Source organism: Sus scrofa, chromosome 1 (genome assembly GCF_000003025.6).
Source record: "Sus scrofa isolate TJ Tabasco breed Duroc chromosome 1, Sscrofa11.1, whole genome shotgun sequence".
Classification (NCBI taxonomy): domain Eukaryota; kingdom Metazoa; phylum Chordata; class Mammalia; order Artiodactyla; family Suidae; genus Sus; species Sus scrofa.
Genome location: NC_010443.5, coordinates 184,953,051 through 184,968,538, shown reverse-complemented (window position 1 = coordinate 184,968,538; position 15,488 = coordinate 184,953,051). Strand labels below are relative to the sequence as shown.

Genomic DNA, 15,488 nt, shown 5'->3' with positions numbered 1-15,488 from the left:
AATATTCTTGATCATTTTTAAGACAGAGGGGGATACATGTTTCAAGAGCACTTTACATACTCTGGTCAAGAGAATTATCCCTTATATTAATATTCTTTACTAAACATAATATATGCATCATTACTATCCAGCCGTTTTAAAACCTAAACTTTAATTTTAATTCAACCTCTTCTAAGGAACCATTCCCAATAATACACCCAGGATTGACCCCTTCCCTGTACTTGTGATGATTTTCATCATTTTCCATCTTGCCTGAGTCATCTTAGGAAAATCCATCGTGTATCTTAGGTACATCTGAGGTACCCAAATGCGTATATTAATTCAGTTAGAATTTATTGGCTCAGGGTTTTCACCAACCCAAGAAGTTCTCTTAACCAACCTAAGAAGCACACACTGTCTGACAAGAGCTTTCAAAGGGTAGCAGAGGTCTCCTGAGACTCTTCAGCTTAAAGCAGTAATCTCCAAAGCTCAATCATATAATCACAACAAAACAGCATGCCAAAAATTAAAGCTTCAAGGAGTAGATGAAAAAAGCAGAGATGATAGAGATGATAAATGTGGATGATAAGGAGTTTTTATGTTTAAATTGCAGTAAAATTAAATGCTTTAGTCTGATTTAAGACAAGCTGCAGATTTTCTCTGTTCAATGGATTATTTCTAGGAGTCAGCATTACAACCTTGGAAGTCTTGTTCACTTTGTCCTGCAGCATTTTTTCAGTTGATGCCAATGCTTCCATTGCTTCCCAGTTTTTCTCCCGAAGGTCCTAATCATTTTTAGAAAGAATGATTTCAGTTTATCCATTATTGAAAGATTTTTGCTTTTTGCTTCATCAGTATTTTGCACTGCATTTAAATGCTGGTTACTGCAAAATTATTTCAATGGGAAAATATGTATATTAGCAAAAAAATAAAAAGCAATGTTTAGAAGTTTGAATGAGAAAATAAAGATGCCCACTCCCCAGGTTTTAGCATACACACCAAATATGCCAGCTTTAAAGTAATTACTATGCACATGTGACAAGGAAAAAAGCATTCGAAAGTAAACACAGAAACCAAGATTAAAAATACACATTGAATATTAGAGGATTAAGGACAGAGCAAATATACATGTATTTAAAAAAGCTTTACGTGTGATTTTTAAATGAGACCCACTATCACTCATGGGACTTCCACTGCAACATACCATACCATTTTTTTTCCTCTAAATACGTTTTACTGATATAACACATTTCAAGTCTAGCTAGGAATGACATAAAAATTCACTGTACTTCTCTACCTTTCTTGGCATGGTCAAATGGGCATACCAAAAAGCAACCTGATACGAATCTTATGAGCTACTTGACAAAGGCAAATAGGGAGACTAAAAAGCTAGAGAACACATTCTTTTGGAAGAGAAAGAAAGGTCTTTGAAACTGAGTTCTGAAAGATCTATTTTAACAGCATTTCATTAGCAAATACTAATAAGGACAATCAGCTATATTTCAGTCTGTCTTGATATTCAGAATAAAAATAAAAAATAAGAAGCCAATAATCATCATGTATTGAATGCTTACTTATGTGCCCAACACTATACTTGGCACTTTACATAAATTTTCATTAATCCTCACAACAACCCTAAAAGATATTTATTCCATTTTACTGACAGCAAAACCACAGCTCAGAGAGGTTAAGAAATGTGATCCAGTCTACACAGCAAATGAGGTAGCAGAACTAGAATGGACTGACATTGCAATCTGCTGGCCTCCAGTATTCTGGTTTTCTGCACACTTCAATGCCTCTACCTCTGCTGCTGCTGCTGCTGCTGCATTAGACTGGAGTGACTATGCCCTCCTTATCTCAGACTCCCAATAATAAAACACAGTTAAGATGTTAGCAGTAATATAGGCAATTCATCTCAGGTTTTCTAGCCAAGCAATGCTATTAGTAATGTTACAGAAACATACAAAGGGAGTTCACATACCTAATTTTGACAAACTCAAGGGAGCAGGAACATTTCAACTTGTTAAATTAACAAATTAACACAAACTTTGAAAAATCTAACTTACATTAGAAAATACCAATAAATTTATTAGCAACACTCAGATTTCAGTAACATTTTTGACTTTGCTGAAGTCAATAATGACACTTTTGTGTGTATAAATTCCTTGTCTAGCAAGAATGTTTGCACTCTTACAGGTATCCTTTTCTGGTCAGAAAGAATTTAAGAAATTCAGCTAAATTTACTATTTGTCGATATTTCCTAGGGCACTATGCCTTCCATTCTAACCTAAATGTATTCAGATTCTAAGACCTCTAATAAGCTTAATTACCAAGATTTGAACAACCTCTCAGTTTAAAAAGGGAGGTGCCAGAAGGCTTTGCAAGATATTTAATTACAAAAAATACTGGGTTTGAATATTGGCATTACTCCTAGTTTACAAAAAGCCTAGCCCAATCAAAATAAGAGAAATCTTTAAAATATTGAGCTGAAAGAATAATTTTTCCAAATAAAAGTTCAACAGAAAGTTGCTATAGTGTAGTTTTTAAAAAAAATCTGAAGCTGTAACTATAGCTTCAACATTTAAAATGATATTCACAAGTACACAAAATGGATTTTTCTTCTATTCACTTAAAAAAATGCACTTTAATAAAGTGATTACCCCAATGATCCTCCCAAAAAAGCTGCACATAAAACAGTACTTTCCCCCAAGAATTAGAAGAAATCTGAGGTAAAAGTAGATTAAAAAGAAATTCTGAATGATATTTCAGTGAAATAATAATTTTAATAATAACGATAAGTTTTACTTTGATAAAGATTTGCTTACATTGTTTTTCTTCCTCTGGTGTTCAACAGCATCCTTCAAAGAATCTAATTCATTCCGAAGACCACTTATTTCTTTCTCTCTTTCTGAAATTCTGAACCAGAACATGAAAATACATATAGCAATACTTTAGGTAAATAGTGGTCATAATATATGTTACTACAAAATAAAAGCAACAAGTAGATGATCTTTTGAAAAATGCATTCACTTAAGGGGCAAACTCTTTGAGCTTAACTACAGTTACCACAGAAAGCCTATTCATGAATTCCTATTTTTAGAAATGATTTTTTAAATAAATTTTTACAATATGACATGCTGACATTTATGCTAAAGAGAAATCATCCCCTAAGAAACAGCTCATGAATACATGAACTGCTGTAGTTGTAGTTATTTCTATTTTTAGCTAGAACAATGAAGTAGCTATTTTCAGAAAAGTAAAAACTGATGTAGAAGCACTCCCTTAAATATATTTTTTTCCCAGAAGGTAATGAAATCAATTATGACTTTCTGTGAGTGGCTAACCCACAATGAAAGTATTATATTTACGTGACGTAGATGTTCTCTTTTCATTTTCATAACAGTCCTGGGATTCATGTTTTTCTGGTTCTGTCAAATGAGTTATTTCCCAGAAATGCAGAAAGCAATGGCAAAGATTCACAATTCAATTCTTTTTTTGTTTGTTTGTTTGTTTTGTTGTTGTTGTTTTTGTCATTTCTTCGGCCACTCCTGCGGCATATGGAAGTCCCCAGGCTAGGGGTCTAATTGGAGCTGTAGCTGCTGACCTATGCCAGAGCCACAGCAACGCAGGATCCGAGCCGCGTCTGGGACCTACACCACAGCTCATGGCAATGCCGGATCCTTAACCCACTGAGCAAGGCCAGGGATCGAACCCTCAACCTCATGGTTCCCAGTCAGATTCATTAACCACTGCACCACAACGGGAACTCCCACAATTCAATTCTGTTACAGCTGAGAGGCAGATCCAGTAGAAAGTTAAATTACAAATAGCTCTTCCCTAAGAATAAGGCTCTATATAATAGACTGGCAAACTGGGTGTGACCCACAGTCTGGTTTTATATGGCCCCCAAGCCAAGCTGATACTGTGTTTTTAAAGGCTTGTGGGGGGAAAAAGAAAAAAAAAAGAATACGAAACCATGTGACCCACAAAGCCTAAAGTCAGGCAATTTATTAAAAAAAAAAATTTGCTGATCCTTGCTCTATATAGTCACACTCAAGACTCAATGTAACAGTAAATAATTCCTTTTTTTTTTTTTTTTGGTCTTTTTGTCTTTTCTAGGGCCATGCCCATGGCATATGCTAGGGGTCTAATCAGAGCTGTAGCCACCAGCCTACACCAGAGCCACAGCAACGCGGGATCCGAGCTGCATCTTCAACTTACACCACAGGTCATGGCAATGCCAGATCCTTAACCCAATGAGTGAGGCCAGGGATCAAACCCGCAACCTCATGGTTCCTAGTTGGATTCGTTTTTGATGAGCCATGATGGGAACTCTAAACTAGTAAACCACCAACTTTGTAAAGAAGTCAAGATGAAAGAACACAGAGATAGCATCAAATATACTCAATGTGGTTGACATTTGATATGTTGAAACACACCAATTCATCTGAAATGAACTTAAATGCAGCCTCTTATTAGAGAAAAATACAGAATGTTTTAGTTAAAAAAAAAACAAAACTCCTTGGATCCCCCGTCATGACTCAGCAAAAGCAAATCTAACTATTAACCATGAGGATGCAGGTTCAATCCCTGGCCTTATTCAGTGGGTTAAGAATTTGCCATTGCCATAAGCTGTGGCATAGGTCACAGATAAGCCTCAGATCTAATGTTGCTGTGGCTGTGGTGTAGGGTACAGCCCTAAAAAGATACAAACAAACAAAACAAAAACAAAAACACCTCCTTAAAAGAGAATCACCATGAAGATTTTTAACATAGAAGCTAAATCAAAATTTGCAACATTCAATTCCACAATGAAATCAGGAGGATAACTAAGATAATTTAAGGTAAATTAGTGAATATAGGCTTCAAAGATTAATTTAATGTGATAGCTTTTTTTGGAATGCCAAAAAAATAAAAATAAAAAAAAGTTATCTCCCTCAACAAAATATTCAAAGATATCCAAATACCATAAAAGGTGCTAAGCTCAGCCAAAGGCACAGCTAAGCTATATTGACCTACAGTTCAAGAAATCCAAATAGAACTGTAAAAATTAGAGGAGCATTGCAGTTACATTGAATTGCTTATCTAAGTACTGTTTTAGTACATTAAAAGTTACCACTTCCCAAATTGTGAATAAAAATAATTACTTACACTTTTAATAGCTCTTCATGAGGGGGATAAGAAGATGCCTATTAAAAGAGTTAAAGGCTATTTTTTAAAAAAGCTTTTTAGAAAATGTCAAAAAAATTAAAACTCTTTTCAGATATAAATTAAGACATCAAAGGTAAAAATACCTTCTATTCTATATGCCATCAAAGAGTAATTTTAATAAAAACAAACACATTTATAAAATGCAATGAGTGCTAAATTGAATCTTCACTGTCACCATATTCTTAAAATTTTCATTAACAAATACTTAGCAATTTCCTATTACCTTAAATTTTGATAGTGCACAGTTCATATTTGACTATATTAAGCTTCCAAAAAGCCCAAGAAAATTAATAAAGGAAAAGTAGGAAAGTTAGTTAACTTGCATGTAATAAAACTGTAATTTTACATAATACATAAAGGAATTCACATATGGTGTTTAGTCCTTGATGACTACACTCTCCCAAACTAAACGACTGTAGGATTCTTGTCAACAAAGACTCTTTTGTCCCTCAGAATACTTTTTAGTTTACCCACACACATTCATAAGATAAATTAATGTAAAGGATTTTTTGGTAACATTTTTAAACTATTTTTAAAGTTTATTTTTAACCAAGCAGAATTATATCTTGAAAAGGTATTTTAAATAATAGTAAACTATTACTTATAATGTTACATACACATTTCTTAGTTTCCCTCCAATTATAGATGTAATATAATGTAATTATAGATTGAATACGTAATATTACACATTTCTTAGTTTTTCTCCAATTAGAGATATTTTGTTGGGGAAAGTGTAAGTAGGATATACACATATTTTTTAAACTGACCTCTACAGGACTTTAACTGACTTGTTAAGAAAAGCATTTCAAAGGACCTGAAAATATACATACACAGATACATAGCAGAGTGCTAATACAGATAAAAATATTTGTGTATACTGTACAAATTGCAGATTATCTACAAACTGCTTTGTTTTGTAGGAAATTTGATAAACACATAAATAAAATGACACATACTTTATTCTCAATGAAAAGGCAATGGTAATACTTTACAGTCACTGACAGTCACAAAATTTTTTACCACATAAATAAAAGGCAGGTTATCTAAGAGTACTTACTTGTTGGTAGCTTTGTTGCTTAAGCTGCTCAATTTGGGATTTAAACAGCTTGTTTTCATCTTGTAACTCCTATTTAAACAAAAAGTAAACATGAATATATGGACAAAGATGTTTAATTTCCATGTAAACTTTAAAAACATATCATACAAACTAGGAAAATTCTAAAATAGTAACAATTTTTAAAGGGTGTAGTAAGCTCTATATTAAAACACATTATAAAATTAGAATAATTACTCAGTGCTAGCCTGGGAGTGGGTATGCCTCAATGGAAAAAAACAGAATCCAGAAACAGACTCAAATACCTGTAAGAATTTAGTACAAGTTGACACATTAAGTCAGGAGGGCAAGTTCTAGTGATGTTTTGAGCTGGACGTTGCTCTGTTGTTGGGGACTGTTTAGCAGTAATTATAGCCTCCATCCACTAGACTCAGTAGCACCCCTCTATCAGCTGTGATAACTAAAAATGTCTCCAAATATTGCTAAATGTTTCAGGGTGGGGGATCACTGCAGTACAGTAATAATGGATTATTTAATAACATGGCTAGTCTTTTTTAAGGTTGAAATGTGATTCTCCTAACTTACTCAAATACATTACATCTGAATAAATCCTCTAAGCAAAAAAATAAATTATAAAATATTAGAAGCAAATGTGTTAAAGTATTTTTATGATCAGAGAGTGAGAGATACCTTTCAAGACACGAAACTCAGAAAATTATTTATATTTGAGTACATAAAAGTTTTAAACTTCCAAACGAAGAAGGCGAAAACAAATGAAGTCAAAAGAAAAACTATTATCACATATGACAGAAGGCTAATTTCTCCGATTACATAAAAAAGATCTTATAAATTAGTAAGAAAAAGTCAAGGGGAAGGGGGCTATAAGAAAAATTAAAGCCCATTTCCATACAAATGAAGAGTACTTCTCTATCAAATGCAAACTAATCTGACCATCTCTCAAGCATAATATCGAATGTTTTCATCTTCATCAGTGTTGAAGAGAATAAAGGGGAAATTAATGGCCTTCTGTTGGAGAGTGTAATTTAGTTGCTGTAACTTAATTATTTAGTGTAATTTAGTTGTCTAAACAATTATAGTTTGGTCTGCTAGGGGAGTATAACTTAGTAAAAATACTGAAGGGCAATTTAGTATTATCTGACAAAATTAGAAACAGTCTACTTGGGAAGGAGAAGGAAGGTAATAGAACCAACCCATGAAGCATGAAATATGAGCACAAGTGGAATTCCCATCATGGCTCAGTAGAAACGAATCCAACTAGAAACCATGAGATTGCAGGTTCGATTGCTGGCCTTTCTCAGTGGGTTAAGGATCTAGTATTGCCATGAGCTGTGTGTGGGTCACAGATGTGGCTCACATCTGGCATTGCTGTGGCTATGGCGTAGGCCAGAGGCTATAGCTCCGATTCAACCCCTAGCCTGGGAAGCTCCATATGCCACAGGTGCAGCCCTAAAAAAAGAAAAAAAGAAATATGAGCACAAGTATTTGAGGCAGTACAGACGTCTAAAATTTCCTCTCTCTTAAAAGCAATGTTCTGTAAAAACTTTCAGTACTAACTACATGAAGATGAAGAGATACTATTTTCTATTTTAACTACAACTTTCAAAAAGGAAAAAAACCCTCTGCATAAAACTTGAACCCACAATTTCATTTCCAGGATTTTTAAATACAGATATACTAGCTTAAGTATTAAAAATGTGTGTGTGAGGACATTCACTGTAGAATTATTGTAACAGGAAACACAACCCTAAATTATCTAAGTATCCATAAACTAGGACTGGTTATGTAAATGATAATACAATCATACAAAAGAATATCACAAAGCCATTAAAAATTAAAGAAGTACCTATGTGGAAAAATCTCAAAAACATTATTAATTGGGTGGTAAGGGGAGTAAAATACAAAAGTGCATATGACTAAACACGAAATGTCTAAAAACTATTATAAGTGCACACATACACACGCATTTTATACATGGGCACTTTCTCAAAAGATATATAAACAATTGATAGTAGTTATCTCTGAGGAATGAGACCAAGTTTCTGGGTGGGAGGGAGAGACATTTTCTATTCTATTTTCTTTTGTTGTAGTTAAAACTGTTTTCAAACATGCAAAGACAATAACTCACACATAATCAATTTTAAGTAAATATATTTACCTGTAACAGCTTTGTTTTGCTTGAAAGATCACTTTCTTTCTCTTTTAGCATAGTTTCCAATCTCTTCATTTCATTTTCCTTCTCTTTCAACCTAGAATTTTTACAAACACTTTATTTTAGTTAGGTGAATAGGTGGAGCACAGAACTTTAGGATAGTAAAGCTATTTTGTGATGATACTATAATAATGTATACATATCATTATACACTCCTCAAAAACCAGAGAACGAACACCACAAAGCGTGAACCCTAATGGATACTACAGACTCCAGTTAATAAGATATTGATTTGGTTCATCAACTGTAACAAATGTACCACACCAATACAAGATATAAATAAGAAATGGGGGGAGAGTAAACATGTATTCTCTGTACTGTTCTCTCAAATTTTTCTATAAACCTAAAAATACCCCCCCAAAATTCTTTTTATTTATTTATTTTTCTCTCTCTCTCTCTCTTTTTTTTTTTTTTTTTGCCATTTCTTGGGCCGCTCCCACGGCATATGGAGGTTCCCAGGCTAGGGGTAGAATCGGAGCTATAGCTGCCGGCCTAGGCCAGAGCCACAGCAACGCAGGATCCGAGCCGCGTCTGCGACCTACACCACAGCTCATGGCAACGCCGGATCGTTAACCCACTGAGCGAGGGCAGGGACCGAACCCGTAACCTCATGGTTCCTAGTCGGATTCGTTAACCACTGCGCCACGATGGGAACTCCCCAAAATTCTTTTTAAATCTGAGGTAGAAATAAATCTAAAAATCACACTTTAATCATCTATATACCGATTACAAATAGACCACAAATACGTCTCAAAGCTTTCTATTAGCAAATGACACAAAAGCACCGTGGGAGTTACACAATACCCACAAGATAAACAATTAGATGTACAAATGAGCAATCTCAATGCCAAGAATAGAAACATCTACTTTGTCTCCATGAAGACAATGACATAATAAACATCTTCAGTATCTTACATTTCTATAGTTTCAAAGGGCCACTTCTTAAACATCAATAATGACTGATGAGGTTACACCACAGCAAAAATCTCTTAAAATTGATAGAAAGCCAAAAAGTTGAAGTCCAAATACCTTTCTTGTCACTGTAGACTGATTTAAGAGAACAGACTTCACAGGACAAATTTTCTAGGATGAACATTTACAAAGACTGATACCTCCTATGCTCATCAGATTGGGTATTTTTACTATCTGGCACAGCATAACTGCTATGACAACAGAGACTACTTTCCCCCAAATACAAGTTACTTTTATCTATTTTTAAAAATATTTATTTATTTATTTATTTATTTATTTATTTATTTTTGCTTTTTAAGGCCATATCTGTGGCATATGGAAGTTCCCAGGCTAGGGGTTGAATCAGAGCCAGACCAGAGTCATGTCTACGACCTACAACACAGCTCATGGCAACACCCGATCTTTAACTCACTAATCGAGACCAGGGATCAAACCTGCATCCTCATGGATTATAGCAGGGTTTGCCACTGCTGAGTCATGAAGGGAACTCCACAAGTTACTTTTATAGAAAGATTCAATATTTATTACTAAGTTTACGGCTAAGATTATCTTCTGGTTAATTCAGAGATGTTATTCTTTCAAATACTGATTTTTATGTGAAATAAACTTACCCTCTCTTTACAATAATACATACTTCATTTTAAAAAGAGAGAGAGAACTCAAATAGAACCAGTTTATATTAGCAGAAACAGTATTCAGAAAATGCAATCAAAGGGTTTTGCAAAAGGTTAAAGTCTCCAGGTATTTGTTTTATTTTACCAGAGACTTATTTGCCCCAGACTATAATTCCTACTTAACAAGAAAGTTCATGACTTAGATGAAAGCTCATCATAATATTCAAGGATATTCTAGAAAATATTAAGAAGTTTCTCTTTAAAATGCTGGCTAAAAGTATACTTACACAGTCTCAAATTCGTCAAATTGTGATGCAGAATACGCCTAAGAAACAGATCGACATTTTTAATTCTAACATCAAAAAGATCAGGTACTACAACATATTATCTACAGAATCACTCACCAATAAAATAAAAACATAATTACATGCGGTAAATTTAAGATTGGGCCATTCATAAAATCAAGATAGAATGAATTTTCTCTAATTTTTTTTTTTTTTTTTTTTAGGGCTGCACCCAAGGCACATGGAATTTCCCAGGCTAGGGATCTAATTGGAGCTGTAGCTGCTGGCCTATGCCACAGCCATAGCAACACCAGATTTGAGCCATGTCTGTGACCTACACCACACCTCACGGCAACGCCGGATCTTTAACCCATTGAGAGAGGCCAGGATTGAACCTGCAACCTCATGGTTCCTAGTCGGATTCATTTCCACTGCTGCCACGACGGGAACTCCATAACTTAATTTTTTAATATCCATTTGTTAAATGATTACAGATTAATATATCAATTAAATGCAAACACTTAAAAATAAGCTTAAGAATCCATTTCAGGAGTTCCTGTCATTGCTCAGTGGTTATCGAATTCAACTAGGAACCATGAGGTTGCAGGTTCAATCTCTGGCCTTGCTCAGTGGGTTAAGGATCCGGTGTTGCCATAAGCTGTGGTGTAGGTCACAGACGTGGCTCGGATCCCGCATTGCTGTGCTGTGGCCTAGGCCAAAAGCTACAGCTCCAATTAGACCCCTAGCCTGGGAACCTCCACATGCACAGGTACGGCCCTGCAAAAGACAAAAAAAAAAAAAAAAAAAAAAAAAGACAAAAAATAAATAGATAAATAAACAAATAATTTTTAAAAAAAGAATCCATTTCAAAAGCACAAGGAAATATTTTTAGGCTTAGGTTGACAAATGAGGCAGTAATAGGCTTGACAGAAATAAAAGTTAACTTATTTTATTAAAAACGACAAAACTGTGGTACAGCAGTAATTTTTATAGAAAAAAACTCAGAGAACATACTAACTTCTTTATTTTCTAGCACGGTAAAATAAAGATTCATCATTTTTTTATGAAATATGCTGGTAATCGGTTTATACTATACCTCTTTCAAATTATGTTGTGCTACCTCCTGAACATGTGCTTTTAAAGACTGGTTTTCTTCTTGAAGATCCTGAAGGAGAACAGATGTGAATAAAACTGATATGCAAATATAGAACGGATATTTGCATTTGTTTTTAACTTCTCACCTGTAACCACTTCCCTCTGTTGGCTAAGTCTTTCTCCTTCTCTTCTAAAACAGTCTTCATGGTATTCATCTGTTCCTCCTTTCCTTTCAATCTGACAATAAGTTAATAAGAACTATCAGTGAAAGTGTTACATGACTATACAAAGCAAAAATACTGGAGATTGGAAAGGTATATTTTAGGTTGTACTCACAACCTAAATTGATTAAAATAAATATTTTAAGCATAAAGGCATATAAGACTTTGGAGATATCAAATTAAAAAGCAGCTCTACTCCTACCCCTTAACACCCTGTTTAAGTCAACACTATCAAATTTAGACAGCTTATTACAACCAGTTTGGTATGAAATACATAACCAGTTTCACAGTCACTTTTTTTTCTCAGCCACACCTGCAGCATATCGAAGTTCCCGGGCCAAGGGTCAAAGCCGAGTCAACTGCAGCAAAGCTTAATACACTGTGCCAGGCCAGGGATTGAACTGACAATGCCACAGATTTAATGTGGATCATTAACCTACTGTGTCACAGCAGGAACTCCCAAAATGGCTTTCAAAATGATCAAAGAGCAACATGTCAATTTAAGGCCTATTCAGACTATAAATCATAAAAATAATACTTCCAACTCTATCCCATCAAAAAACCTACAGATTAAATCCTAAAGAAAAATTTTAGACCTTGAGACCTTTTTGAGATACAATTAAAAAAAAAAAAACAAAGAAAGAACTCCTTTTTTGGTTTTTTTTTGTTCACACCCCTGGCATGTGAAAGTTCCCAAGACAGGGATCAAACCTGCACCACAGCAGTGACTCAAGCCATTGCAGTGATGACGCCAGATTGTTAACCTGGTGTGCCATAAGGTAACTTCTTTGAGAAATAGTATGATGTTCTTTAAAATATTATTTAAAATCAAATAAAAAGAAGCTATGATTTTCATATTTAACTTGTGGAAAATAGATAATTAAAAGGAAATAAAAAAGATGGTACTTACAAGTTCTGAAGTTCCTGAACTTGAGAAGTGATAGATAACTGAAATAAAAAGCAGAAAAAAAGCAATTCATAATCCCTTCAATTTATTTACTAAGCTTTATGATAAACTTTATAAAATGTGTACACTTCAAATTACAAAGATCCTAGCTGAATTATTCATGCCAAAATGAGGCATTTTGATTTTACTTTCTCTTGACTCAAATGACAGGAAGAGTAATCAATTAAAAATGGGGAGGGGGAAAGACAGGAATATAAATATCTATATGATGTGATACTTCTAAAATTCTGAAAATTAGAATATTAATGGTCCACATAGCTCCCTACCACATCAGAGCACTTTTCTTTCCACTCTTCCAAGACCAAATACTCAACAATACTCTACATTGTCCTTTAATCTCCTTTTCTTACCATATACAGTTCAATAGTACTTTTTATTCCCTACTGTCTTCTAATAGAGTCCTTCTAGATCTTGGCTTAGATGCCAGTTCTCCAGGAGGAGACTTTCCTGAACTCTCAATCTATATTAGGAGTTTAATCTTGTCATCTTTCCCTATTTCATTCAACACATTATCTCCAACCACTAACATAGAGCTTTAATAAGTAGAAGGAACTAAATAAATATTGTTGAATTAATCTATGGGATAAATGAAAGAATGAATCATCTCTTCCATGCACTCTCACCATATTTTCAGTGAAACTTTATCAGCTTAAATTCATCAAAACCACCATCTATTTCCAAAAACCACATCTACCATTGAAATCCCCCAATAAAATTTGTACTTTATTCTACACGCAAAGTTGTGCAATACATATTCTACAACAAAATATTTTGGAACATGCAGTTGAAAATGAAAAAGGTTTACCAAGTGCTTTGTTTTTTTTAAGTGGGCAAACTAAAGTGAAACATTAATACAGAAAATTTTCCCCCCCAAATTTAAGTTTTTAACAGTTTTAATATTTTAATGTTGATTAAAATATTAAGAACATTTTCTCAAATCAGGCAAAAATTTTTAAAAAGCACAGAACTCAAAATATTTATAGCACACTACTAAAAGTTTTTTTCTAACAAGAAAAAAACCAAATAGTTCATAAATACACATACAGTAACAAATCTGTCATGCTATGGCTCTGGAATTTTTACCTGTTGAGCTTTTTCAAGCTGGATATTTCCTATTTCTTCTTTTAGAGCCTCTATTTCCTTTTTCAAATCCTTGACAATGACAAAACAGACAAGATTGGACAATGGAAACACAGAAATTGACATAAAATGCAATGTAGAGACAAACACACAAAATTAAATGGTATTCGCTCAAGTTGATAAACAAAAAAAAAACCCCACAAATTTTCTCTCTCTCAATACCTGAATAGTTTTCTCTTTATTAGCAACTTTGAGAAGTTCAGCTTCCAGAAGTTCTTCCACAGACTTGATCTTTCCATCTTTTTCATGGATCCTTAGATAAAGAAATGCAGTATTAAACTTAGAAAGAAATCATCAAGATATAAAAATAGTAACAAATCATGAATAGGCTCACCAAATAAATTCTTCCCATTTTAAGTAAAATAGCAATATATCTTGCAGATAGAAGGGGGGGGGGGAAACTACTTAAAGCTCTTCCTAAATGAGAATTAAGCAGTAACTACCAGATAGCTGAAGCCTATGCACACCAGGAGCCTGGAACACGCTTCAAAAGTGCACAAGGAATATAAGATTTGTACCCCAAATATTACTAGGGAGAAGTGAATTCCTCTCAACAATACTGCTTCTAGGACTCTGAAAGCTGTGGCAGAACTTATATACAATTAAGGCATTAAACTTTACAAACACTTCAAGAAAATGATACACACATGGAACTGATCTCTATCCAATAATAGTTGCTGCTTCAGAAAAAGAAAATTAACAATTTGATGCCATAAGTTAAGAAAACAAATGGAGTAAATCAAAGAAACTGAGTTTTTTAACGATCGCATTGTGCTGGGAAAGCACAGCTAGGTGCAATGAAAATTTTTCTATCAATGAAAAATTCTAGAGTGAAGGTTAAACTAACACATATCAGCCATCTCAAACGGACAATAAAGTAAGATTTATGAGCACTAAGAAAATGGACCAAAGAGAAAGAGTGGTTTAATAATGTTATCACTTACACTTTCTTAAGTTCTTCAACTAGAGATGCAAAGGAAACCTGGAAATAAAAAGGTATTCTACTTAGTAATTTGCTCAAAACAAGTGAGTCATAAATAGAAGAATACGTTATTCTCAATGTACTTGGATTGGATTTTTCCACTACACTAAAATCCAAATGGGAAAAGTAAACACAGGAATTAATTCTTTCTAGATTTTTTAAAATGTTACAGCTATGAAAATGAAAAGCACTTTGAAAGTAACTAGCTTTAAAGCTACTCATGGTAAGCACAGGTCAAAAAAAAAAAACAGATAAATATTAAAATTATTGAATCGATAATTTTAACCAGATAATGAGAAAAAAAAAAAAAAAGATAGGAAAATTGCCTGATTTCAGGCAGCCTCTTTTACGATTAGAGTCTTAACTTTATATTCGAAAACCTTTCATCATTGCAGTAAGAGGCAATGACACCCTATCTTGAGTACTCAATGCCTGGCATAAAGTCAGCATTCACTAAATTGAAGCTTCTGGTACAGATAATCAAGTCACCGACCATTCACAGATTAAAACATTTATTGACAGGAGTTCCCGTCGTGGCTCAGTGGTTGGCTAACCCGGCTGGCATCCATGAGGACGCAGGTTCGATGCCTGGCCTCACTCAGTGGGTTAAAGATCTGGCGTTGCTGTGAGCTGTGGTATAAGTTGCAGATGCGGCTCAGATCCTGCCTTGCTGTGACGGTGGCGTAGGCCAGAGGCTGCAGCTCCAATTTGACTCCTAGCCTGGGAACCTCCATGTGCC

The 15,488-nt window shown here is 34.3% G+C and overlaps 1 protein-coding gene across 15 annotated transcripts in view; it reads right to left on the bottom strand.

Annotated features, from left to right (window-relative positions):
- KTN1 (kinectin 1) overlaps positions 1-15,488 on the bottom strand; it is a 109,382-nt gene that overhangs the window by 22,398 nt on the left and 71,496 nt on the right. For 7 of the 15 annotated variants that reach the window (XM_021085894.1, XM_021085523.1, XM_021085629.1 and 4 more), the window contains 12 exon segments: positions 14,712-14,749; positions 13,930-14,020; positions 13,711-13,779; positions 12,571-12,608; positions 11,586-11,676; positions 11,441-11,509; positions 10,348-10,385; positions 8,421-8,511; positions 6,248-6,316; positions 5,131-5,168; positions 2,805-2,895; positions 678-764 (listed from right to left, as the gene is read on the bottom strand). In XM_021085894.1, the coding sequence (XP_020941553.1) occupies positions 678-764; positions 2,805-2,895; positions 5,131-5,168; positions 6,248-6,316; positions 8,421-8,511; positions 10,348-10,385; positions 11,441-11,509; positions 11,586-11,676; positions 12,571-12,608; positions 13,711-13,779; positions 13,930-14,020; positions 14,712-14,749 (810 nt within the window). 15 annotated transcript variants of the gene reach the window in all.